This window comes from Lontra canadensis, unplaced genomic scaffold (genome assembly GCF_010015895.1).
Source record: "Lontra canadensis isolate GAN:19392208 unplaced genomic scaffold, GSC_riverotter_1.0 scaffold63, whole genome shotgun sequence".
In the NCBI taxonomy this organism is placed as follows: Eukaryota; Metazoa; Chordata; class Mammalia; order Carnivora; family Mustelidae; genus Lontra; species Lontra canadensis.
Window position 1 is genome coordinate 7,010,538 of NW_022631057.1, and position 26,486 is coordinate 7,037,023.

The 26,486-nt window shown below is 39.9% G+C and overlaps 1 protein-coding gene across 3 annotated transcripts in view; it reads left to right on the plus strand.

Moving 5' to 3' along the window:
• NR5A2 (nuclear receptor subfamily 5 group A member 2) overlaps positions 1 to 26,486 on the plus strand; it is a 134,207-nt gene that overhangs the window by 83,413 nt on the left and 24,308 nt on the right. For all 3 annotated transcript variants that reach the window (XM_032878207.1, XM_032878208.1, XM_032878209.1), the window contains one exon: positions 1,020 to 1,167. In XM_032878207.1, coding sequence (XP_032734098.1) covers positions 1,020 to 1,167 — 148 coding nt within the window. The remainder of the gene's footprint in view (positions 1 to 1,019; positions 1,168 to 26,486) is intronic.

Here is a 26,486-nt window from a genome sequence, read left to right on the forward strand (position 1 = left end):
AGAGAAGCAAGTGCAGTCAATTATGGTAATGAAATGTCAATAAATATAAAAATTTAATACAGTCTGCTCCGGGTGAGTGGCAGATGAGGACTTGCCTCCCAGACAAATTTGCTGCTGCTGCAAATATTAAATGCACCTAAAAGAGTATCTGGTTGCCTGAGAGCTCTCCAGTACAAAAAGGAGGGAGCATCAGATACCAACTGGGTTTTCCCATTATGCTGTAATTGCAGCCGCAAAGCCAGTACCGTCATTGACAGCCATCCCAACATCTTAACTTATTATTATAAGCGGAGCTTTTTATGTCCCCATGAATAATCTAAGATTGGTGCATTGCAGCACCTTTTTAAATTTTTTAATGGAGAAGAAAATAAACCTTTTTTATGTTTTCCATATCCAGAAATGATTCTTCTTAAGATGATTGCTGTCTTTAGAGAGAAATATATTAATAATCATATGAATGAAAATAGTGGTTGTTGCTTTTTAGGAAGTAACCTGAAGAAGAACCTGAATGCGATTCTTTCCTCCTTCACAAGCCTGCGTTCTTGGATAATGACTGCTTCCAGACATAGTCCCTTAATAAAATAAAAATGGAAACATACCTCTCTGTGCCTTCACTTTCTCATGCACCGGTGAATTCATCTTGTGCTCTTAGAAAGCTATTCTGGATTCACTTTTTAGGGGTAGTATAGTTTTCTTTAAACTTATTTGAGACCCAGTTAAAAATGTTAGCCTTACATGAAAATGTAATTTCACAATAGAAAAAAGATGAAGGGACATTTAGGTAGCCAAGGTCTGTTCCCTACAAAGCTTATCAAAATGATTAGATGTATCAGAATAATTAAGCTCCATCTCAAAGTCATAGTATGTCTCAAACTGTTTTTGGGGGAATGTCCCCGCTGTTATAAATCTGTAATGCCATCTGATTTTACCCACGATTCCTAAAAGTTTCAGTAAAATACTTGTCTCGATTTTTGTTTGTTCGTGTGTTTCTGATTCTGACACAAGGTTCTGTGTTGCAGGTGGACTATTCCATAATCGCGTCCCAGGCCGGGGCCACCCTCAACAATCTGATGAGTCACGCACAGGACTTAGTGGCAAAGCTACGCTCTCTGCAGTTTGATCAACGAGAGTTTGTGTGTCTGAAATTCTTGGTGCTCTTTAGTTTAGGTAAGGCATCCTTTTCTCATACTCTGTACAACCAGATGTGATTCGATGGTGCTGGACTCCGCGTGTGTTGAAGTCAGTACATGCTTTTTTCTACCAAGATACTGCCCTCCTTTTCAAATGATGGAATTGTCAAATGTGAGTATATTACGTATATGTCTCTGCATAACTCCTCCCCTGTGAGTAGATGGGTTGAGGCATGGAAAAGGTGTTCTTAGGCTGGAGTCCTGAAGTTTCTCCCATAGCGGACATAACAGGTAGGCAGCAGCCGTAGAAGGCTGTGTCAGAAGGCTGAATGGAGATCGCTTAGGAAAGACGTATGGGATCAAAGTGTAGGCACCCTTCTGGTGATCGTTTCTATGTGCCTTTCGTTGGAGCTTGCAGACTACTGCTGTAGTATATTTACAGTTTACTATTGTAAAATATGGGTCGTAATTAAAAACCTGTTTCTTAAATCTTGATCAGGATTAGCCAGAGAATGTTTATAACTAGATGCATCACTATGCAAGTATAAAAGATGATGGTTGTCAAGGGGAAAGGATGCTTCTTTAGGAAAGCTTTGGGGAAGAAAGATAACTAAGCAAGACAGATTGGCTAAATCAAGGTTCTCAGTGAGTCAGTTGAGAAAAATCACCACTGCTTGGAATAAAAAAAGGATTAAGGAGATGGATTTTTATTGACTTCAAAGGAGCAGATTTTTCTGCCTGTCCCATACTTGATTTCTGTATTTTGTTGGCTTAATAAAGCCAACTTAAATAAACGTTTTGCCAAGTCCATTTATTACTTATTGGCAGACAGCTGAGGGAGGCAACTTCCCCTGAATGAAAAAAATGCAGAAATCAGATTTACCAACATATGTTTTTTCTTTAGTCTTCGGTTATAAGATAGTTGTGAATTCATAGCCTAAGAAATAAAACAATAAAACAAACTGCAAAGTAAAACAGATGTGTCTACTCTCCAGATTTGGTACTTTCTCTTTAAAATTCCTCTTGACAGCACTGCACAACTGTTGCTAATAAAGGGATAGTTTGAAGTAATAGAACCAGAGTTAATTTTTCACATGTAGTCAACATTTAACATAAAAAGAACGTTTTCATATTTTGGAAAATGTGATAAATATAGCAAAAAGAAATGTTACTGAAAATTTAAAAAGACAACAGAATTTCATAGATGTAGTGTTCAAAGGTTTACAATGCCAGGACTGGATGCTGTGTGGTTTCTGCATTAGCCATTTTAAGTAGGAAAGTTCCATTCAAGTAAGTCGACATCTTTTACCCATGAACAGTTTTTAGAAAAGAGGAAGATAGCACAGGCATGCTTGCTCTAATCTCACAGGCCATTCTGGTGTTTGGCAAGATCTTAGTCTTTTCAACTGGCACATTTGATCAGTAATTAAATGGAAAAAGTGGCAGTATTTATGTAAGGAATCTTAGAGCATTTTAGTGATAAAATATTTAAAGAGAGTCATCTCCTTCAGTGGTATTTTTATCTTATTTAAAGATTTTTTTTATTTATTTGAGAGAGAGAGCATGCATGAGAAGGGAGAGGGTCAGAGGGAGAAGCAGACTCCCTGCGAAGCAGAGAGCCTGGTAGGGGCGACTCGATCCCAGGAATCCAGGATCATGACCTGAGCCAAAGGCAGTCGCTTAACCAATTGAGCCACCCAGGTGCCCCACTTCAGTGTTATTTTAAATTAGTTGAATAACTGCATTTCATTTGAAGATATAGATATTACCTATGGGCCATGTTTTTTTTTCCACGCTTTTATCTTACCTTCATCTTTTTTCAAAATTACTGTGTTTTCTGCCAACACTAAAGAAGTAGGGGCTGAGGGTGGTGGTTCTGAAGTGCTTTCAGTCCTTGAACCTCACAAATTATCCTCCTGAACCATTGGGCCATCTATGTCCCAGAACCTCAGCCACACACACTCTTATTTGAGTGTGTTGATTATGTCTGGAATTTGGGGACCACTGACTGTCTAAACTCGCTGTCCCTTAAACTGCCTTGTTTGTTCTTTAAGGAAAAAAAGAAAGCTTAGCTTTCATACCAGAGGGAAATAGAGTTTTGGTCAAGTTTATTTATTTATTTATTTACTTATTTATTTTTCAAGGGTTTATTTTTAAGGAAGCAAGAAAATGGTAACTGGCAGTAACATTCTGGTAGTTTCCAATTTGCAGATGGAAAGTATTTCCCCCCGGAGAAACAATAAATTACCTTTTTTGTGCAACTTTATTGTGGTATGTGGATAATCAACTTTTAGGTACCCAGGCCAGTCCTGGAACACCTGTTTCGCCGGTAATGGGAGTGAACTCCTAGCAGAGCCCCCCCTTGAAAGCTGAGTCCAAGTCCAGAATCGGTACCTGCTGTGTCAAACCCTCATGAACTTTGCACACCCCTTCCCGTCCAAGTCTGAAAACCCATGCATTCTGATCCCAGCCCAGCCTTGAGCCTCTCTGTGAGGCTCAAAGTGAAGTCAAAGTCAAAGTGAAGACTTTGTGAACTGATCATAGGTTCGGGGCTGTGTGGAGATTGGACTGTAGCAGTATTCTCTTGGTGGATGATGAAACCGTGTTTACCAGATGGAGCTTTAGAGCGAAAGTAGGATGTGAGTCCTAGCAGGTACAACAGTTGAAGCCAGATTGGCTGGTGCTAAAGCATGGAGGCAAGGGAGAGCAAGATGAGTTGGGGAGCCAGTAGGAGATCAGTATGGTTGAGGAAAGCCTCAGTTATGGCCAGAGGGGTGGGCAAGAGCCTGGTCACTGAGGACCTTAAGGCATTCAACAAATGTTTACTGAGCACTTCTCTGTGTCAGGTGATGAGGTAGGCGCCCGGGATAGTGGTAAACCAAATTAGGTACCATGGTCTTCATCCTGTAGGCAGTTAGGAAGTATGGCTGGATTCTTTTAAAAAAAGGGCTGAGGTGTGGGTAATGTAAGGTGATTCGCATTTCTGGTAGTGATGTGGACTGGAGACGAACAAGGCTGGAAACTCTGTTCAGAGGTGGTTTTAACACTCCGTGGAGATAGGAATGCACCACGTGAACAAGATAACAGGATGCAAACCGTGTGACAGAGTTAGGAGGAAGAAGGGTCGCATGAGTCTTAGGTTTCTGGGTGCTTGAACCAGAATAGAAGACTCTAGAGGAGCAGTAGCCTATTAGTGGAGTCAAATCAAATTCTGGTAGAAACCGTCCTCCTAAACGTCATTCTTCACTAAAGCTGAGTCCTGATTCCATGAAAACCTAATGACATGACTAACCTAAATATACCGTTGACTAGGAATTTTCCATTCCACTGCCTGATTTCTTTTTTTCTTGTGCAAGTTGTATCCATCCAGGAACAGACATCAATTAGTTAAGCTGTTGAAAAAAGAAGTTAAGGTAAAAAATGTCCCCTCTCTTAGAGTATTTCTGTATATAATATAGTAGGCTCTGGGGGCCCATTCTGCTAGTAATGTTTTCTTAAAATCCTGTTAAATTTATATATATATATATATGTATATATATATATACATATATATATATACATATATATATATATAATTTTTTAAAAAATTTTCTTAACACTGAGATAACATAACTTGAGCCCATTGATAATTTGGCAAAAGAGGAGATACTCTACATGGGGCATTTAAAACTGATGACCCAAGAGAAGATAAAATAAAATTTTTGATGTTGATCTGTTGGTGTGTACTTCCACCTTCTAAAAAGGAACCCAAGTGACTGATGAAAGGAAATTTGCTGTCTGTCACCAACAATGCAGAAATAAAACTTGTAGAAGTAGTATGTGGAATCATGACCCTCAGATAATATCATTATTGCATGGGTTCCAGAGATGAGCAGAATTCCCACAGACGTGATCTGAAGACAAATGCAGAACTGGGAAACAGTCACCTGGTTTCGGACAGCATATCCTGAATAGTGTCCTTACATGTTCAAGTCCATCAGGAGTATCTGTGTGGCTTCAGTGCTCAAAGCGACTGGGTAATCAGAATGTGCCAACTGAGATGTTACTCTGGCCTTTGGATTTTCTTAGCCTCAAGACTTAATGGCTGGATGCTGCTGGACTCTTGTTATATCCCGGGTGGCAAGAGAAAGTACTAGAGGCATACTGCATGTTATTTCCCCTAATGAAGGCCCTTGATTTGTTGTAAATTATTCTCTTCTTTGCCCAGCCGGTGTTTCTCAAGGCACTGTTTTATATTCAGCTGAGTTAAAGAGATTGTTTTTCTCTTTGAGGGGATTTTCCCAGCCCCCAAAGCAGCTAAGGTTGCCCCAGGTATAGGCTGTCTGAGTGCACTGGAAGGGGTGAATGATTCTGCTCTGTTTCTGCACTGCTTCTGTGCAGACCGTGTTCTAGACTGGGGCTCAGTTGGGGTTAGAAATTGTCCTTTTCTCTGTATTCCAGGTCTCTGGCACATTTCCTGGTACATGGTAGAGGCTTAACAAAATATTACTGATGAGAAAGGTCCATGCATGGATTGATTTAATTTTAAATTCAAAGCAAAGCTTTTACCAGAGTGGTTTGGTGACATGTCATAGGAGGTTGTCATGTCTCAAGGGCAGGATAGTTTTCTGAGAATAGTTTTTCCAGAGAACTCTCCTGTACCTCCTCAAAGTTAAATTATTTCTATTATCAGTTTGCATTCTCCCAGTGTATAAGGGGAGATGTTCATTTATTAGCTCCTGGGGAAGGTCAACTTGCAGAAAGACTAGAAAGAATATTCATGGCTAAAACTAGGTGATAAAGGCATGTCTCTTCCAAGCAAATGCAAGATCATAGGCTGTCAGCCCATGTTAACTAACAGTAGTTGAGAAATGTTGTACAGCTCCTTCTTGATACTGATGGGAGCCTGCCTACGCTAACTTGGCTGAACAAAATCGTATCTTTGTTCATTGTGGTAGCTCTTTGAGTCACACCAGATTTCCAAATTTGGAATGAGACATTGACTATACCATCACACATCCCACACAAGATTCTTCTTCATGGCGGTAGACCCGGGGAACATGGGTTGTTGTTGCCTTGGGGAATGGCTCTCCTGGGAGAGCCACTGCCCTTTAGGGGCCGTCACCCAAACTGCCACCTGAGCCTTCTCGGTGGAAAGCACTGAGAGTGCAGTGGGCACAGGTCAAGAACAAAGCTGGTTGCAGAGCTGTTTGATTCATCTCCAGGTTCGGTTCAGGCATTCTTTAGTGTCAGACCTTAATTTTAAGAGAGTTTTATACCTGTTACCTCTAATGCAGATTATCATCTAAGCAATGGGTGAAATGTCCCAGGAAAAACCAGTGTCTTTGTGACTTGACCCACAAAATGGAAGGTCTTTCAAAAATGGATGAGTAACATTTTCAGGCCTTTAGAAGACCTTTGAAATCATAATTTGGAAGGGTTTAGGAGATAAGCTTCTTGGTGGGGAGAATTAGGAAATTCTGCCTTTAGGTAGAACTTTCCACCCTGCGGAAGGGCTCCACCATCACTCCACTCATTCATAATGCTATTGACATTGTTAGTAGTAAATAAAATTTGCACCATGTTTACTAGCTGGAAAATGTGGATGAGTTTAGTGTCTAGGTGAGGAAATTTATTCTCAGCGGTTGGCTTTCCAGTAGTCTTAGTCTTTTTTTTTTTTTTTTTAAAGATTTATTTATTTATTTATTGGACACAGATAGATCACAAATGGGCAGAGCAGCAGGCAGAGAGAAAGGGGGTAGCAGGCTCCCTGTTGAGCAGGGAGGCCAATGTTTGGCTCGATCCCAGGACCCTGAGATCATGACCTGAGCCGAAGGCAAAGGCTTTTAACCCACTGAGTCACCCAGGTTCCCTGTAGGCTTAGTTTTTGATATAATAGGTATTCTTTTCTTTTTTTAACTTTTACTAGTAATTCTGCTTTGCTGTTTAAATAAAGATCTATCCCTTGTTTCCCCTTTCCTAAGCGTATATTTTCTTCTCCTGGCTTCCAGTGTCAACCTGGCCAAGTCACGATCTTGGTGTCTCGAGGTCAAGCCAGTGTTGGGTTTTATGTTCATCTTGATTTCTGCTTAAGACTCTCTCTGTCCCCTGCTCTCGCAGTCCCCCACTCCTGCTTTCAAATAGAAAAATAAATTCTTAAAGCCCCCCTGTAGAGCAGTTGGTTAGGCAAAATGCCAACAGGGAAATGGGCTTCCTGTGACCCAAGCCCAAGTCAGCACCTCTATGAGAGCTTAAGACTTGATCACAAACAATCCCATGTGGGAACTCTCATCTTTGGGAGGACTGGCACACACACACACTTCATTTGGAAAATGAAGGCTTTATACATGGGCAAAGCATTGCAGAGTGACTACTCATCTTGCATCTCACTTAATAAGAGCCAACTGGGACCTGCAGGAACATTCCACTGCAGTCAGGAAGGTGGCATATAGAAGTTTCTGTGTTAGCACCGCCCAGAAAGCATGGCAGTTCAGTCCTGAGCCCTGGAGGGACGACTCTGCTATTTTGTTCAGTGAGAAAGACCATAATGAAGCTGCAACCAAGGCTGGTCTGTCCCGTCCTGTGCTGAGCAAAGTCTGCCTATGCATACCCTCCTCATCCCATCTGTGTGGTTGTTAGCTGCCCCTGGGAAGGCTATCATAGTCATGCGAGGAGGGCCAAAACTGGTTGCATAAACTACAGTTCCACCATCGAACCCAGGTTCTGACCCAGAGCATGGCTTTGTGATGTAAATTACAACCGTGTTTTTCAAAATCCCACCTCCTGTGCAGAAGCACCTGATAACTTACGGTTTAGGAGGTGATCCTGAGAAAGAAAAGTCATCTGTGCTCTGGACTCCTGCACCCAACCTACCTGAGCTGCAGACCCCTAGTGGGAGTGTGCATGGATGGGGGGGGGCACGGTGGGCGTCCAGGTGCTTCCTCAGCTCAGCGCTTCCAGAGTAGCCTGGAGATGTTCTAGAACACACCGCGGGAGAAGGGAATGTAAGGTGTCACAAAAAGAAAGAGGGTACATTTTTTTTGCCCAGTTGTCCAGAGGCCCAGCAGTCTGTTGGGTCTGAGGGTTTTTTATTTTGTGTTTGTTTGTGTTTGTTTGTTTGTTTTTTACTCTCAGACTGTGTCCCTGTTTGTGTAAGGGGTGGCGGTGGCAAAAGAAAGCCCAGCTCTAAGCAAAGCAACAGGAGCAAAGAGAAATATGAATTTGCCTTTTGCTTTTTTGCCACATTAAATCCAGTTAATGAAAAAGCTTTACAAATCCAGCAGAGAAATCTGACCACGTTGATTAAACTCTGTTTGCAGTGCCTAAAGCAAAATGGACTAGTCACCGTATAAATCAGAGAATGAGGGCATAGGTACGGTTTGCTATAAAGCAAACCTACAGCTAACCCAGGAGAGGGAAACAGGAGCACCTGCTCCCATCCCTTCATTGACTGCCTCCCTCCAGAGGCATCAGCAAAACTTCCGGAGGGCGGAAAATTCGTACAAGTTTCTATTTGTGTGCAATCACAATGTGTGTCTGGATATTAATTCCGTTGTGAAAAAAGCACGGTAGTCTGCATATCCCGGGATTCTCTTGACCTGGTGTCCGTGTAACAGATGGTCTTCAACCAGCAAAAACTAGTCTTCCTGTTACGGGGTCATCGTCCTTGCTGAGGTTGGTCCCAGGATTTGTTTTATGACAGCCTCCCTCTAAATACGATCAAACACCTACATCACATACCACAGACGCTCCTTTTCCTACAGGTGTGTGTTTGCGCGCACGCGCACACACACGTACATGCCAGCCGGCCTGCGTAGTGGGGCAGTGCATTCCTCTCACATCTTCACCCAAGTGCATTGGTTAAATTGTTCCTCATGAAGTCAGATAAGCAAAAGAGGTATCTCAGGGTTGTTCTGAAAATTAGCATTCAGCCTCGGCTTTTACCTTTTCATATATGATATTCTAATTTAGAAAAACACTCACTAGACACTTGTCAGATAACTATGCATATCTTCATACTAATGCCTCGTTGATACGGACGCAGCTGATGGTGATGCCGGCAAATAAGCGTGTCCTAAAATTTATGTAATCATTTGAAATTCAGAAAAGATTGATTAGCATTCAAGGGATGCCACCGTTCAATATTTACACCATAGAGATTTGGCAGAAGCAAATAATGGCACATAAAGTTGATGCTTGTCTTAATTAAATGCAGTATAATAGGTGTTGTGTGGATTTTTTTTTTCTTTCAGTAAGTAAAGCAGTTTAGCCATGACCAGATATAATTCATTTTGGAGTTCTAAGTTTGAACTTAATCAATACGTATTTACGGCTGTGGAAGAAGTGATTATCATTTGTTATCTGCTGGCACAAGGATATAATTGCCCAAATAGCATTTATTTAGGCATATTTCTGAATAGCTTATGCTTAAAAACATTTATTATTTTTTCGTTGTTAATGCTAATACTGTCATTTTGCTAACTACTGCTATTTAGTGAGATGATTTTTCAGAGATGTACTTGCCCGGCGAACTGGGTCTAGCCAATAAGGAAAACGACATGAACGCTTGACTGCTCGGGTGGGCGCCTCTCCCTGCTTCGGCAGTGCCAGCTGCCTTGTTACAATGGCAGAATGAAGTCGCTGTACTAGGCCACACTCAGAAGAGGCTCGTGGCCTGACATGGTCCACGCAGATCCTACACACCAGTGCACTGGACACCCCAGGCCCTCGGGGTATTTTTCTGGAATGAAATCCCTTCCTGCTCTAGTCTAGTCAGTCCAGTCTTGAGCTCTGGCCGTGTTTGGTTAAGAAGTTTAGATTCCGGGTGCCTGTGTGGCTCAGTGGGTTAAGCCTCTGCCTTTAGCTCAGGTCATGATCCCAGGGTTCTAGGATTGAGCCCCGCATCGGGCTTTCTGCTCAGCAGGGAGCCTGCTTCTTCCTTTCTCTGCCTGCCTCTCCGCCTACTTAAGATCTCTCGCTCTGTCAAATAAATGAATAAAATCTTAAAAAAAAAAAAAAAGTTTAGTTTCCAAGCAGAATGATTCAGGACAGGAACCAAGAATAAATTGGAAGTTTAGAGAGACCTTTCTTTGGTTTGAAATAGCGAATTCCACGATATATATCAAGTGTCTACTAGGGGCAAAGCCATTGTACTGATCATTGTATGAATGGGCAACATGCAGTCTTTCCAAAGGGAGGGAAACTCCTCAGTGTGGTACAGAGCCACACTTTGGACCCAGGGGACGCTTGTGAGAAAGGTGTAGGGCCTTAGGTGGAGAGTCTAAAACATAACACACCGTTGCAACACTGTGTAACTTCGCTTCCTTTCTGTTCTTCTCCCCTTTCCACTGAACCAACACATGCCCCCCACACACGTTAGTCTCACCCATCCCATATTGTCAGTGGGAAAGCCTTTCTTAGGGCACCTGGCTGGCTCAGTCAGTATAGCATGGGACTCTTGATCTCTAGGATGTAAGTTCGAGCCCCACGTTGGGTGTAGAGATTACTTACACATAAAGAAAACCTCCAGGAAAAAACAAAAAACAAAAAACCCTTCTTGGTTCTCATGTTACACGGATCTGACAGTGATCAGGGGCATGAAAAGAGTTGGGGCTCTGTGCATGGGGTCACCTGGAGCCTCAGTTGGGGATACCGTACCTAAACCCCACACCCTGGGCTACCCAGGTTTTTGAGAGAAGGTTTGGCGTCAGCCCTGAACAGACACCGAATCCTAGAACTGTACCATAGAAAAGAAAAAATCCTAGAACTGTACCTTCTGAATAAGGAGATTGAGACTAACAGACACCGTGAGTCGTGCACAATCCTGCAGAGTCGGGTTGCGCTGAAGGTTTTAGACTCAATGCCCAGGAAAAGAGCACAGGCATGGATGGATTTCGGTAATTACTGAAATCCCCCTTGTGCATTATTTTCAAAATTAGATATAGTTGTGGGAGGGGACATCCTTTTTAATGGCATCTTAAACATGTTATCATTGTGATGCATAAAAATAATTTCCCAGAAGAGCAATGCATGCGTGTTGTATTTTACCACATCAGAGCTGTTGAGCGTGCCGTGCCTGGGAGCTTTGAACTTTGGAGGAAGACGTCTGGCCCACAGTTGCTCACACTCTGATTCTCCCAGCTTTGCTGGGGGAACGTGGAGCTCTGTGCCGTTCATAAAGGTCGGAGTGACCTGGGTGACAATGCTGTCCCCAACTTGGACAGTTCCGCCTGATCCCTGTGGGGTGTGGCCACATTCTGGTTGTGTATTCCTGTTTTGGAATAAATAAGAATAAAAAATAAGAATTGGTAGCACCCCTGAAATAATCATTTCTTTCTACCGTTTGTCCTAAGAGAAAAAAAATGACTGTTTTACCATTATTATTATCTATGTTGGACTTCTTTTCCAAGGTGCAGATTTTTTTGATTAATTTTTAAAATTGTAGTAGAATATATGTAACACGAAATTTACCATTTTAACTATTTTTAAGTGTACACTTCAGTGGCATTAAGTACATTCACATTGTTTTGCAACCATCACTGTCATCCATCCCCAGCATTTCTCTAGTCTTCAAGCATTAAATGGTATCCATTAAACAATGACTCCCCATCCCCTCCCCCACCCCTACAACTGCCATTCCCTGATTTATGAGCCAAAGTTTTTTATTTAGAAAGCACTTTTTACATATAATATTAGTATTAATATGATATAATATTAAACATAACAGTAATTTTGTGGAACTCAGTGACTAGATTCAGAACTTGGCTATGGTGCCCAAGGCATGGGTAGGAGTCAGAGCCCATGTTCTAAGTCAGGTTTTCTGGTTCCAGACTTGTCACTCTGTACCACACAGGAAAGATGGGCTTAGGATTTGGGTCTGGAAGAATAATACATAAAGTAGTGAGAGAGGAAGGGGAGGCATTCAGAACTAGTTTCCTACTGAGGTAGTATGGCTTAGTGATAAAGACTACAGGCTTGAACTTAGTTTTTTTTGTTTGTTTGTTGGCATCCTTGGGCAACTTAGATCACCTTAGTTTTCCCATAGGTAGCATTGAAATAATGGTTTACTTAAAGATTGTTGGGAGAGGTTAAATGCAATAATTACTGTGAAGAACTTAGCACTGCACCAGAGACATGGTATCAGTAAATTATTATCATTCAAAGCATCTCTGTTTATGTCAGCTAAAGTCCTATAAGTGAGGGTCCCATATTGGAAAATGCCTCTTCTCAGTTATAATCTTCCGTGTACACAACATATGAAGAAAGGCCTTCCTCATGTCAGCAGTAACTGCTAGATTCATTACCAAGTCATTGTTTAAAATCTTTGATCTACTAACCAAAGGAGCCATTATTACCTTTGCTACCTTGAAATATGTCAGAGGAAACAAACTCCAGCCGCTTCCCTTTATTTCCTCTACCGTGAATCCCAAGATCAAACCAAAGTCAAATAGTAAGTAATTAGTCTTCTTTCTGGCTAGGGAGGCCCTAGATAGGGATGATCTGGCAAAGGGGAGTGACCAGGTGGACACCTCCCTGGAGAATACTTATGCCAGGAAATGCCTCAACTTTGCCCCTCTAAATTTCTGGAATCGTAAATGTTCTGTAGTTAACTTGACCTAAAAAAGTTGAAATTTTTATTTCAGACTAATACATAGGCTCTAAATCTAATGGCTAAATAGAAATTATGACTTTAAACATGCAAAACAGAAGATTTCACTTAGAGGAGCTGACAATTTCTTTTGGAACTAACGTCCTGGGTAACTTGATCTTTCTAAGGAAATTGTTGTAATTTGAGAACTGAAAACTTTTAGAGAAATTAACTTTATACTTTATTTAACACACTTTTAGCAAAATAACAGATGCCTTATTAATAATTAGTAATTGTTATTGTGTAGTAATAATAATAGTAGCAGGTTCTCCCCTCCTTTATATTACTGTCTTGAAACTCAATGGACTAAGGAGGTGGGAGAGGAAGTAAAGACTGAAACGTGAACTTGGGCACTGTGTAAAACATTTTCACAGTTCAAAGATGTGGAACTTGGACATCCAGAGTTCTGGGCTCTGCCACCTAGAAACAGGATAAGAGGCATGGGGAGGGCTTGACCGATACCCGCAGCATCCCTAGGTCATGACAACATGCAAGTGTACCACGAGCTCCAGCTGCCCTGGCTGTACAATGTAGACACCTGGATCTCTTCTGCAGGCTATTGTGTGAGGTGTGTCCTTCATGTCTTAGTTCAAAACAGCCTTCTCTGAGAAGTCTTCACAGACAGACTCACACTTCTTTCTCTGAATTCCTGTTGCTTCTTAATACAGATCTCCACTTAACGTTATTTCCTAATTGTTTTCTATGTCCCACAGCCAGAATGCCTGGTCTGTTTCCATTCCGTATTCCTAAGCACTTAGCATCATGCCTCGAATATAGTTTATATTAAAAGAATTTCTTAAAAACAAACAGAATCAATATAATACTTGCTTACATAGTGTGTTCCATTTTTAAAAAAGGATTTTATTTATTTATTTATTTATTTATTTATTTGCCGGGGTGGGAGGTGGGGCAGGGGGAGCAGGAGGCAGAGGGAGAAGCAGACTCTCTGCTGAGCAAGGAGCCTGATGCAGGACTTGATCCCAAGATCCAAGGATTATGACCTGAGCCAAAGGCAGATGCTTAACCAACTGAGCCACCCAGGCATCCCAGTGTGCCTTTTTTTTTTTTTTTAAAGATTTTATGTATTTATTTGACAGAGATCACAAGTAAGCAGAGAAGTATACAGAGAGAAAGTGGGGAGCAGGCTCCCTGCAGAGCAGAGAGCCCAATGCAGAGCTCAATCCCAGGACCCTGAGATCATGACCTGAGCCGAAGGCAGAGGCTTTAACCCACTGAGCCACCCAGGTGCCCCTTGTGTGTTCCATTTTAATAGCCACCTCTTACTGTATTCTATGAACAGAGCACCTAATATGGGTTGTTTCTCATCCTCACAGCGCCAACCTTGGATAAGCAGTTAGCCGTTCCTATTTTACTCCATTTTGCTGAGAACAGAGAAGTCAAATACCTACACAAAGTCCCCCAGGTAGAAAGTAGAACAGAGGCTTACACACTTCAGCCTCTGAATTCTAGATATTCTCCAGTAATCACTGCTGCTTTTTTGATGAAATAGTTAAGTCTGTACCCTATAAAGCACTGTACAAATGCTTGGTATTTATGATGAAGACAACACATTCTAAGTAGACCTGTTAGGAGTCTAGAAGAAATCTGATCCTTATAGATTTTGAAAGTCTCTTAATGGTTCACAGTGCCCCCTCACCAACATCCCACTCAAGACCACCAAGTGTGGTTTCATCCAAGGCCACTTTCTCTTTGCCAGTTTTAAGAATGAGATTGCAAGGTTTATCACTGTGAATTCGGAAGAACTGTTGAAATTATAGGGTATTTAGCCTTCATGCTGATTCTGTGCAGATTTTCTTTTTAATGTGAAGAAGCATCTGGTGTCCAAATTCTCATCTTCTTGCAAATCTTTGTGGTGAACAGAATCTGATAATTTATCAGAGATTCTTAGCCTGGATTATTAACAGATTCTCTATTTTATAATACTTCTAGCTTTAAATTCAAAGGACTAGGCTTGGAGTAGTGAAAGAACAGGAAACAGAACAGATTGAAAAATGAATTTGTGCATGTTTTTAAGTATTCTAAGAAAACCAAAATAAAAGCTTCAGCATGTCCTCTTTAGTACAACATGGAAACTCAGTGGTCAGGATAGAGTTTTAGGACTAGCCATTTCTTTTAAAATTACTTAACAAGTTATTATTAGTCCTTGCCACAAGAAATTGTAGGACAAATTGGATAACCACATGTGCTGGCATTTCTCCAGGATGACCCGTATCAAAAGGGGTTGGAGTCCATGAATACTGTAACAGTATCACTTCTAATTATAACTTCAAGGAACTTCCTCTTTTTTTAAGAGGTAGCTGCAGAAACTTATCTTCCATAAGAATAAGGCTTCTTAGGATTGAAAGACATCTTAATTTACCTTTTTTGCTCCGCATTACATTTTCCAGATTTCTATTTTGATTCATGTAGCTCTGAAATCCTTAAGAAATCTAGAGTATTTCATTATATGATGAATACTACAATTTATTGATTCATTCTCCAGTTGATGGATATTTATTATAAACAACGCCAAGGGAATATTTTTCTACATGTCTTCCTGTACAAACATTTCTGGGCAATCCCTTTTCAATTCTAGAAATAGCCAAATTGTTTTCAAAGGGGCTGTACCAAATTACACATTCCTGTCCATGGTAACTAAGAGTTCCCAATATCATCATCAAAACTATAATTGAATTTGTCATTATTCTGTCTTAATTTGCATTCTGATTACCAGTGAAATTAAGGGTTTTTTTTTTTGTTTCTCTGAAGTATCTATTCATGTCCATTGCCCATTGAGATACATATGTCTTTCCTTATTGATTTGATGGGACCTTTTCAGTAGATAGGTTGGGAGGGAGGGAGGGAGGGAGGGAGTTAGATAAAAAGAAAAGATAACTGGCTTTTCATTTCATTTTTTTTTCAATTTGTTTAAAAGTTTTTATTTATTTATTTGAGAGGGAGAGAGAGAATATGTGTGCATGTGTGTGCACAAGGTGGGGGAGGGACAGAGGGCGAAGCAGACTCCCAGCAGGGAGTCGCATGTGGAGCTTGATTCTAGGACCCTAGGATTATATGCTATATGTATATATGCTATATGCAGACACTTAACATTTTATTTATGTATCTTTTCTATCTCAGAAATAGCTACATCTATCAATATTTTCCTGTTTGTTCCTTTTTGTAGCCTTTCTAAAAACTGAGATAATTGTATTAGTTTCAGGTGCACAACATAATGATTTGATATATGTATATATTGCAGAATGATCACAGTAAGTCCAGTTAACATCCATCACCATACATAGTTACTGCTTTTTTTCTTACAATGAGAACTTTTAAGGTCTGCTCTCTTAGCAGTTTTCCAATATACAGTACAGCATTATTAACTGTAGTTACGCTGCATATTGTATCCCCAGGATTTATTTCTTTAAGGAATCTTCATCTTTGAGATCATAAAATAGGTCCTCCTATAGAATTTTTTCAAATATATTAAAACCTTCCTTTTCAAATTTATCTCTTTACCGTGCCCAGAATTTATTTTTGTGTATAAGAGATCTGGTTTTTATTTTATTTTCCTCATATGTAGTCAGTTGTCCCTAAGCTTGTCATTTTTTTCCTCATAGGTAGTCAGTTGTCCCTAAACAGCTTGTCTTTCCCACTATTTTTAATGCCATGTTTCTTGTATACTCAAGATCTGTATATGTGGGTCTCTTCTTGCACACTCTGTTTTGTTCCATTTTTCTATTTGATTATCACTGTGCACTTGTTTTAAGTATTCTTATTATAAATCTTGGTATCTGGTTGAGCAGTTTGCTCCACCTGATATTTTAAAATAGTCAAAATTATTTTTGTGCTTTTGCTTTTCCATATGAAGCTTAGGATTGGCTTGCTGTAATTCTAGAAAGAACCTAAATGAAATTCGAATAGAATTGCATTGTACTGAGATTAGTTTGGAGAACATGATTATCTTCATAGAATTGAGTTCTTACCATCCATGAACATAGTTTGTCTTTCCTTCAGTCGTGTACTTCGGTGTATTTTCTTCAGTAATGCCTTGTCATTTTCTCCCAGAGATATCATTTGCTACTGATTTATTCTGGTTATAGAATTGGTTATTGTGAGTGCAAACTTTTTCTATTACATTCCCTGATTGGTTAATACGCATAGAACTGATTTTTTAATATATACATTTTAAAATATATATACATATATATTTTAAATATTTTATTTATTTTGGAGAGGGAGCATTAGGAAGAAACTACAAGCAATGGGGAGAGGCAAACAGGGAGAGGGAGAAGCAGGTTCCCCACTAGGCAAGGAGCCAGATACAGGACTAGATCCCACAAATCCTGGGGTCATGACCCGAGCGAAAGGCAGATGCTTAACTGACTGACCCACCTGGGGAGTCCCTAAATACATACATTGAACTTCTGTTTAACAAACTTGCTGAATTCTCTCATTTAAACTAGTTTACCCAGACAGTCATAGTCTGCAAATACAGATTTGTCTTTTTTTATTTCTGATTTCCTTTCCCTGTCTTATTTTATTAACTAGACATTATTGACTTGAAGCGGTGATAACAAGCACTCTTGCGGTACTCCAATCTTTAATGGGAATTCTTCTAAATTCTCACAGTTTACTCTGAAATATTTTGTCTATTTTATTAGGTAGCTTTTTAAATAAAAAGGTATTAACCTTGGTAATCCTTTATTTTTTCTTTGCCTTTGATGTCAGTAAATGCTGCTCTTTATCACTTGGCTGTTCTCATTCTAGCTTCTTGAGTTAAATTCTGTTAGTCTATTTTCAGTCACACATTTCAGTTATTTTTCATGAAAACATTTAGTGTTAGACAGTTGCCACATGGCACAGCCATAGCTCTGTCTGCAGAAGTTTTGATGTGGGAAACTTTCTGTGACATGGCAGTGCTGCTGCAGCATTGTGCAAATCACTCTTCAAAACTCTAGGGACACCACGAACATCATAGTCTCTGGTCAGTCATCCCCTAGAAATGGCGTGCTTCACAACCTGAACAACGCTATCTGGTGACCCTATATTCAGTTCTAAATATTCTGTGATCTCTATTGTGATCTATTTTTTTTAACCCAGGACTCATTTAGTGGTGGGTTTTAAAATTTCTAAACAAATGGGCAATTAGACTGTCTTCATTTTTGGATTCTACATTAATTGCATTATAAGGCTGTGCACATTATTGATTGTTTGAAATAATCATGTTAGAGCTTCCTTTGTGATGTTATCTTTATTTAATTTTTATAAATGTGGCGTATGTACTAAATACAATTTGTTAGGTGCCAAGTTTTATTTACTTACATTATTCTTGAAAATATACTATCTTCTTAGTGGATTATTTCTTAAATTACAATATGTTTCTTTTTTACTTTTAATTTTCTTATCTTAAAATCTGCTTTGTCTGAAATTGAGAGTTTTAACAGATTTTTATAATGCATATTAGCATTTTTTTCCCTGATCTCTTTATTTTCAGGTATTCCCTGGATTCAGTAGAGTTTCTTGGGTTTCTTGTGGGTTTCTTATAAGCAGCTTATGACTAGGCTTTGTGTGGGTTTTTTTTTTTTAATCCAGTCTATAATTTCTTTTTAACTTCTAATTTTGACATAATTACAGACTTACAGCAAGTGGCAAAAAAAGAAAAGTTGTACAAGGAGGTTCCACATTCTTTTCATCCAGTTTCCCCAGTTGTAATGTCTTAGATAACTATAGTTAATATAGAAACCAGGAAAATGACATTGGTATAGTCCATAGAGCTTACGCATTATTCAGTTTGCTTGTATCACAGTTTTACGTGCACTCATTTGTGTGCTCATGTTTGTGTGTGGTTCTTGCAGTTTTATGATTTGTATAGATTTGTATAGCTAACCAACACAATTGGCATACAGAATTTTTCTTTTACAAGACTCCTTGGTACTATCTCTTTAAGCCATACCAGCCTTTTTGTCCTATCTTAACCCCTGGCAATCACAAATCTGTCCTCCATCTCTGGAATTTTGATATTTCAAGAACATATGATTATGATTATGAAGCTTGTAATCTTTTGGAACTGACTTTTTTCACTCAGCCATATTCCCTTGAAATCCATCCATGAGTATATCAGTAGTGTGCTACTTTTTATGGCTGTATTGTATTCCATGGTACAGATCTTCATCTATTGAAGACTGTGTGGGTTTTTTCTAGTTTGAGGCTGTCACAAATAAAGGTTCTATGAAGATCATGTACAGGTTTTTGTATGAATGTAAGTTTTCATTTCTCTTGGGGTACCCAAGAATGTGTGTATTTAGCTGTTTGACAAGTGCATGTAAATAAATCATTTTTTAAGAGGTGAGTTGATCTGTTGATCTGTTTACTGCTAAGCCATTCTTTACTTTTACGAGAATGATTACAGTTCGCCTCATCTTGAATGATAGTTTAGTTGGATATAAAACTTCAGGTTGACAGTATCTTCTCTGAACACTTGAGGTCTGTTGGATGTCTGTTGCCATTCTTCCTATGACTTTGAGGCTTTTCTCTTTATTGCTGGTATCTTATAATTTCACTACAAGCTGTGTAAGTACAGATTTATTTCAGAAGTACACATCTTATTGGAGGATACTGGAAAATTCTCAGTTATTCTCCTTTCATATATTTTGTGTAAATTGCTCAACTAACTCCTGTTAGACATGTTGAAGCCTCAATTTTTGGTGCCTTTTTAAAAAAATGCCTCCCACCCTACCACCCTCATCTTATTGTGCTCTTCTTTATGTTAATACCATCTCTAGAGCCACTTTGCTGATTCAGTTGGTATAGCTCACATGTGACTCTTGATCTCAGAGTTGTGAGTTCAATCCCCGCACTGGGTGTGGAGCCTACTTTTAAAAAAAAAAAAATCTTCTAGTTTTAGCTACATCTAGCTTAGTATATATCTCATCAGTTAACTTTTTTATATGAATAACTATTGTTTTGAAGATTTCTCATGGGTTATTTTCCATATGTACCTATTAGTATTTAATTTTTGCCTGTGTTGGCACATAATTTATTTTTCTTTTTTAATGAATAGTGTCCTTTTATTTATGCTTTGGACATTTTTTTTAAGATTTTATTTTATTTTTATTTTATTTTTGTAAAGATTTTATTTATTTATTTGACAGACAGAGATCACAAGTAGGCAGATAGGCAGGCAGGCAGAGAGAGAGAGAGAGAAGGAAGCAGGCTCCCCGCTGAGCAGAGAGCCTGATGCAGGGCTAGATCCCAGAACCCTGGGATCATGACCTGAGCCAAAGGCAGAGGCTTTAGCCCACTGAGCCACCCAGGCTCCCCTTAAGATTTTATTTTTAAGTAATCTCTACACCCAACATGGGGCTTGAACTTAAAACCCAGAGATACAGAGTCACATGCTCTGCTGACTGATCTACCCAGGTGCCCCTGTTTATCTCTTAAACAATTTGCGCAGACTGATTTTGAAGTTTGCATCTGAGTCTTCTATAGAAACAATTTCTTTTGGTGTAATTTGATGTTTTAATTGTTCTGTTGGCTTTCCCCCCACCTTTCTTTTGTAGCCTCCTTTTACAAAAGGAGCAGAAGAATATAATTCCTGCAGTGGCCCTGTTCTGTGCCCTGACTTCATGCCAGTCCTACTTCTGGTTGCCTGGTGCATAACCTTTAATTTCCCATCATCCTCCAGAAGCTGGACTCCCGCTCCTTATCACTGTCTCAGCCCTGGCCACTGGTCTGCATTTCTCTTTTGTTTCTGACCCGGATGTTGATACTGTTTTGGGGCCTCACTTTCGTCATTTTCTCTCTCTCTTATTTTTCTGTCATTGATAAATGTTCAAAACAGAAAGGATTTGCCAGAATGTGAACTCACTGAGACAGCTTGACCAAAGTCCTGCAGATCTCCTTTTTTTCCAAAAATCCTGGCAAGCCCTCAGTCTTCCTACTATGACTCCCATTGCAATCATGAGCACACACACACGTGCACACATATATAAAGAAGGACATATCAGCCAGTATCTCATATCGAAGCCCTATACAGTGAGACCCTGGACTGCCTTTCCAGCTCATGTCCCACTATTTTCTACTCCCTCCCCAGCATGCTGTTTTTCCCAGCAAAATGGACACTTCGATGTTCCTAGAACCTGTGTTGCTCCTTACTAGCTTACAATTCCCATTTTCTAGAAATGTTATTCAGAGCTTTTCCCAATCTTTCAAGCTCTGAGAAACCCTTTCTTTTCTCGCTTAGAGACTTTCCCAACCCCCGGTTTGGGAAATATTTTTCTTTCCTTTGCGATTTTCAAACTCTACTAAGCATTTGCCATAATCTAAAATACCATTATAAAACATCTTACCCAGACTTAAAGTAGCGTTAAAGTAATTTTTCTTAAACTACTCTGTGCCAGAGGCTGCCGGATGTACACTTTAGTTACATTGCTATCACTTGTGATTCCTTCAGTGATTATGAAAGGAGGTAAAATCAGCCCATTTTACAGCTGAGGAAATTGAACTTGACTAGGTTCCTTAGGACAAGCTAGTGTATGGTATGTCCGGGCTGGCTCACTCCATAGTCCAGGCTCTAGCCATTATCCCACTTTGCAAAACACATTTCCCATACCTAGGACTTGTGTAAATACTGTTTCTGTTACTATAATGAGAGCCCTTTTGGCCACTGTTCACGGACCACGGGCAATGGCATCACCTGGGTCCTTATGCAAAAAGCAGGGATCCAAGAATCTGCATTTTAACCATCTAGCATGTGAGGTTTTAAAAGTCATTCCTAAACTTAGGTTGCTCGTTAAAATCGTCTGGGTTGGGGGTGGGGGTGGGGCGGGTAATGCACAGAATTTCCTGAGTAATGTCACTATTTTAACAACTTCTCAGGTGAGTCTGAAATAGGTATTCCACCAATCTTGGTCTGAAAAATACTAACCTAGATAAATGTCTTAAACTGGTAGTTCATAAACGTTGGACTTCTTTTTTTTTTTTTTTTAAGAAGATCTAACTTCTAAAATTAAGAGAAGCAGTATAAAATATGAATTTCAGGGGCGCCTGGGTGGCTCAGTGGGTTAAAGCCTCTGCCTTCGGCTCCGGTCGTGATCCCGGGGTCCTGGGATCGAGCCCCGCATTGGGCTCTCTGCCTGGCTGGGAGCCTACATCCCTTCCTCTCTCCTCTGCCTCCCTCTCTGCCTACTTGCGATCTCTATCTGTCAAATAAATAAATAAAATCTTTAAAAAAAATACTTAGGGCTTATCACACTAGGTCTTTCTGTTACAGGTTTCTGAGTGACTTGATGCCCCCAAATAATTGAAATGACTTCAGGAAGGGCCTGAGCATAGAAGAATTTATGTACTAGAAGAACATAGTTTACCATACATGTATGGATGTCTACCCTACATTCAGAAGTTTGAACTTTCAAAACACATTAAGTTTATGGGATAAGCATACTGCATAAATGATTATAAGCTTGAATAAAGATGATGATTAAATATAATTTTATTCTTCAGTAATTCATTGAATATATGAAATGTAACCACACATACATCACCTCACTTTAATCAAAGAGCCGTAAAATATGAATGAGATAAAATTACAAATTCACTCAATTTCAGATCTTAGATACTAAATATTAATAAGGTTGCTGATTTTTTTTTTTTTTTTGGAGGGGGGCAGGGGCAGAGAGAGAATCTTAAGCAGGCTCCACACCCAGCACAGAGTCTTAACTCAGGGCACAATCTCACAACCCTGAGATCATGACCTGAGTTGACATCCAAGTGTTGAAATCAAGAATCATATTCCTGGGGCGCCTGGGTGGCTCAGTGGGTTTAAGCCTCTGCCTTTGGCTCAGGTCATGATCTCAGGGTCCTGGGATCGAGCCCTGCATCAGGCTTTCTGATCAGCGGGGAGTCTGCTTCTCAACCCCCCTTTCTGTCTGCCTCTCTGCCTACTTGTGATCTCTGTCTGTCAAATAAATAAATAAAATCTTAAAAAAAAAAAAAGAATCGTATTCTTAAGTGATTGAGTCACCCAGGTGTACCAAGGTTGTTGAATATTAACAATAAATTTCTTGCATTCTTAATTTACTTACAGAAATCATCTGTGAGGTTTGCTCTGGTATACAGAGAATTCTTCAAAGTCAAGATGAGGTATCTGCAGTACTCCAGATATAAATAAGGAAAAAGAATAGTTTGGGTTTCTGAAATCCCTCCTTAGTGGATACTTTTGCTCTGGATTGCTTAGTTGAAACTGCTTTAGGAAATAATTCTGTGGGGAAAAGCATAAGACCATTTTGTGTGTTTCTTTGCTTTAACATGATACAGCTGTGATTTTAATAGTCTGTATAAATAGCGATCAGTAGGTATCATTCAAAACCACCTGCTATTCTTCATCTCTGTCCTGGTGAGTCTGAGAGCTTTTCTAAGGCAATTTATGATATATTTAAGATGTAATTTTTTTAATCATTAAAAAAGATCTTCATAGCTTTTAGGTATCAAATAAAATCAAATTGGGAATATTTATTAAATCACTGCCAGATGCAAATCACTACTGGATCTCTGAGAATCATGGTTCCCAAATTGGGACTGGAACTTTAAAAACATTTTTTTAACTTAAAATTAATGAACAAACTACTCAAAGGATTATTAATACTTTGAAAAAATCATTTAAAATTGCACCTGTGTCTACAATAAGGTGGTAAATGCTAAGTAACACAAAATTTCTTTTGTTTTTACTTAACTGTTACATGTCAGTACACCTATCAGTAGTTTTCTCATGCTGACTCAGTGTCTGATTGGCAGTTATGTATGTTTTAATTGCATATGAAAAAGTGGGAAGTTGGTTAATTACTAGTTATTAATCACATTAGTTTATAAATAACTTTCAAAAATAGGGAGAGAAAACAGTACTATGTAGTTGAAAAAACATAGGGAAGCCCTGATCTGTAAGGGGAAAGGTCTGAATCAAAAATGGAGAAAATACACGAGCTGTAAAGTTGAGCAAAAGAAAACCTACAATTTTTAAAAATAAAAACCTGATAATGTTTATGAAAATCATAGTTTCTGGGGCACCTGGGTGGCTCAGTCTGTTAAGCATCTGCCTTTGGCTCAGGTCATGATCCCGGGGTCCTGGGATCAGGCCTTGAATCAGGCTCCCTGCTCCGTGGGGAGTCTGCTTCTCTCTCTCTGTCTAAAAAATGAAATCTTTTTTTTTTAAGATTTTATTTATTTATTTGACAGAGATCACAAGTAGGCAGAGAGGCAGGCAGAGAGAGAGAGAGAGAGAGGAGGAAACAGGCTCTCTGCTGAGCAGAGAGCCTGATGCAGGACTCGATCCCAGGACCCTGAGATCATGACCTAAGCTGAAGGCAGAGGCTTAACCCAGTGAGCCACCCAGGTGCCCCTAAAAAATGAAATCTTTAAAAAATATTAAAATAAAATCACTGTTTCTGTATGAGCAATTTCCCCCCTTTTTACACACTTTATTACCTCCATAAATAATGTGCAAAATGAAATAAAAATTGATCTTCAGGTACAAGAAAAAGTGAAAGGGATCCTTTGTGCATCTTCTGTACTCAAAAAGATGGAGACAGTTCTTCCGCATATTTCTGTCTGTAGCTTCTGGCCCAGATCTTGGTACACTGCATGCTGATAGAGTTTACTTGGCCCTTCTAGGTGCTGAACATTTGCACCTCATATGCAAAAAAGCAGCTGTGGTGGGAATGAGAATGAGTTGCAGTAAGTAGTGGCTCACCGGGGGTAATTCCCACTGTAGTTGGCCGTGAGGACTTGGACTTAGCTGTGTGTCTTCAGCACCGGTGCTGGTGTGGCTAGGTTCACCTTCCAGGCTCTTGGAATGACGTGACCAGTACTGAAGCTAAGAGCCTCCTCATTTCTCATTATGACCCCTTAAGTCAGTCTGTCAGCCACTGAGTCATTGTGTGTGTTCACATCCAGGCCTCTCCCCTCTGTCAGTGCACCAACAAGTGCCACAGAGGGTATGAGGTTAGGGAGGAAGGACCTGTCTGCTAGGGAGAGGCCCATTCTCAGGGGACTCTCCCCCAGGCCATTCACTGCAAGGTAGGGATGCAGATTGAGAAAATCACATGGCCCGGCAGTGTGTGTGTGCCCCTGCCGTGAGCCTCTCACTGATGGGAAGCCCATTCAGGGTTGCTTTTATGTCCCAGTTATACTTAGTGTAATACTAACCATGTGATAGTTACCCCTGCCTGTGTAACTTAACCTGTTTCTACCTGTGGACCGCAGTTGATCACTGCGGGCCTGTCTAAATGTTGCCTCTTTGAAGATGCCTTTTTGACTTCCCTGTGCCATGTTCATGCTTACCTCCATGCAGTAATAGCCATGTTGTGATTCTCTGTCCTAGGCTTTGCACCATTGGTTTAACATCCATAACCCCAAAACTTGGCTCACAGTAGGAATCAGGCAGCATAGGATGGTCGGGTGGATGGATGGAAGGAACAGTCATCAATGAGGAGTGATGTTAAGCAATTTGAAGACGGAATCTCTCACGCACTTTTGGATTACAATTCATTCACTTCCCAGAATGATACCTAAAAGGGAGCCAGAACCAAGAGGAAAACTAAGAACCAGCCCATATTTTGTCATACTTGGTCGATACTTAGTGGAGAAAATACATGCAGTTGTGCTATTCATACAGAGAGTTAATAGATAAACAATTTATCCATCACTAGCTTGTTTTTATAGCATCAGTCTCGTGTAAAGACAAAAACAATCCTGGACACTAGTAAGTATCATTTATATTTAATGCCTCGATGTTGATAGCACTGAAACTCTAAATGATTATCAGCACCACTTAAAAATATGGCTCCTTGTTAAATAATTAATACATTTGATGGGGGTAAGCTTCAAGCAGTGCTGAAAGCTCCAGTAATTAATGGGCGGATTATAAGATGCTTGTAAAATGGCTTAAACACTAAAAGTATGGCATAGGTGTAATGGTTTCAGGGTTAACCCTGTGTATATAAATGTGGGGAAATGCTTGGTAAAGATGGCGGAGGGTGGGAGAAAAGGCGAGATCACAGGGTATCACACCAGTTTCACTTATTGATTTAAGATATTTTTAAAGGCTTTGTAAAGGCAGAATGCAGGCATTCCTGACACCCCATTCTTCAAGCATGCCTTTATCACATAAGAGTATCACCCTAGAGTCATAGACTCTGTTAACTTTGTAGGAGGCAGAAACTGTTGGGATACAAGTCCTCCCAGCCCAGTTTGCTCATCTTACCCCATAACTAAAATACTCTTAACAACCAATGCCCTCGTTCTACTGGAGTTCTCTGTTTCATTCCAGGTCCTTGGGAGTTAAGAATTAATGGTAGCTCATTTTTCCCCCCTCTTGTTTGCTGTTCTCAGAAATGACCTACGCTCTGAGCTTTCTTAGAGTCTATGACATTTCAGCTGTAGAAAGAGGAGGAGAAAGGGGAAATGGTCTTTTCCTGACTGCAAACCATCTAGCTGAAATGTCCCCCACACTCCCCCCACCCCCGGTTTAAAAAAAAAAAAAAGCCTTCTTTAGAACATGAAACATTGTCTTGTGTCCTTTAGCACTATTTTGAGCAGTCAGTCTGTTAGGACATATCGGGCGATTATAGGACGGTCTTTTTAAGGAAAGCCATGGGTTTCAAGTTAGCAGTAACCATCTATCAGCTCCTAAGATTATGCCATGATTTACTGTCAGAGCATCATGTATTCTCTGA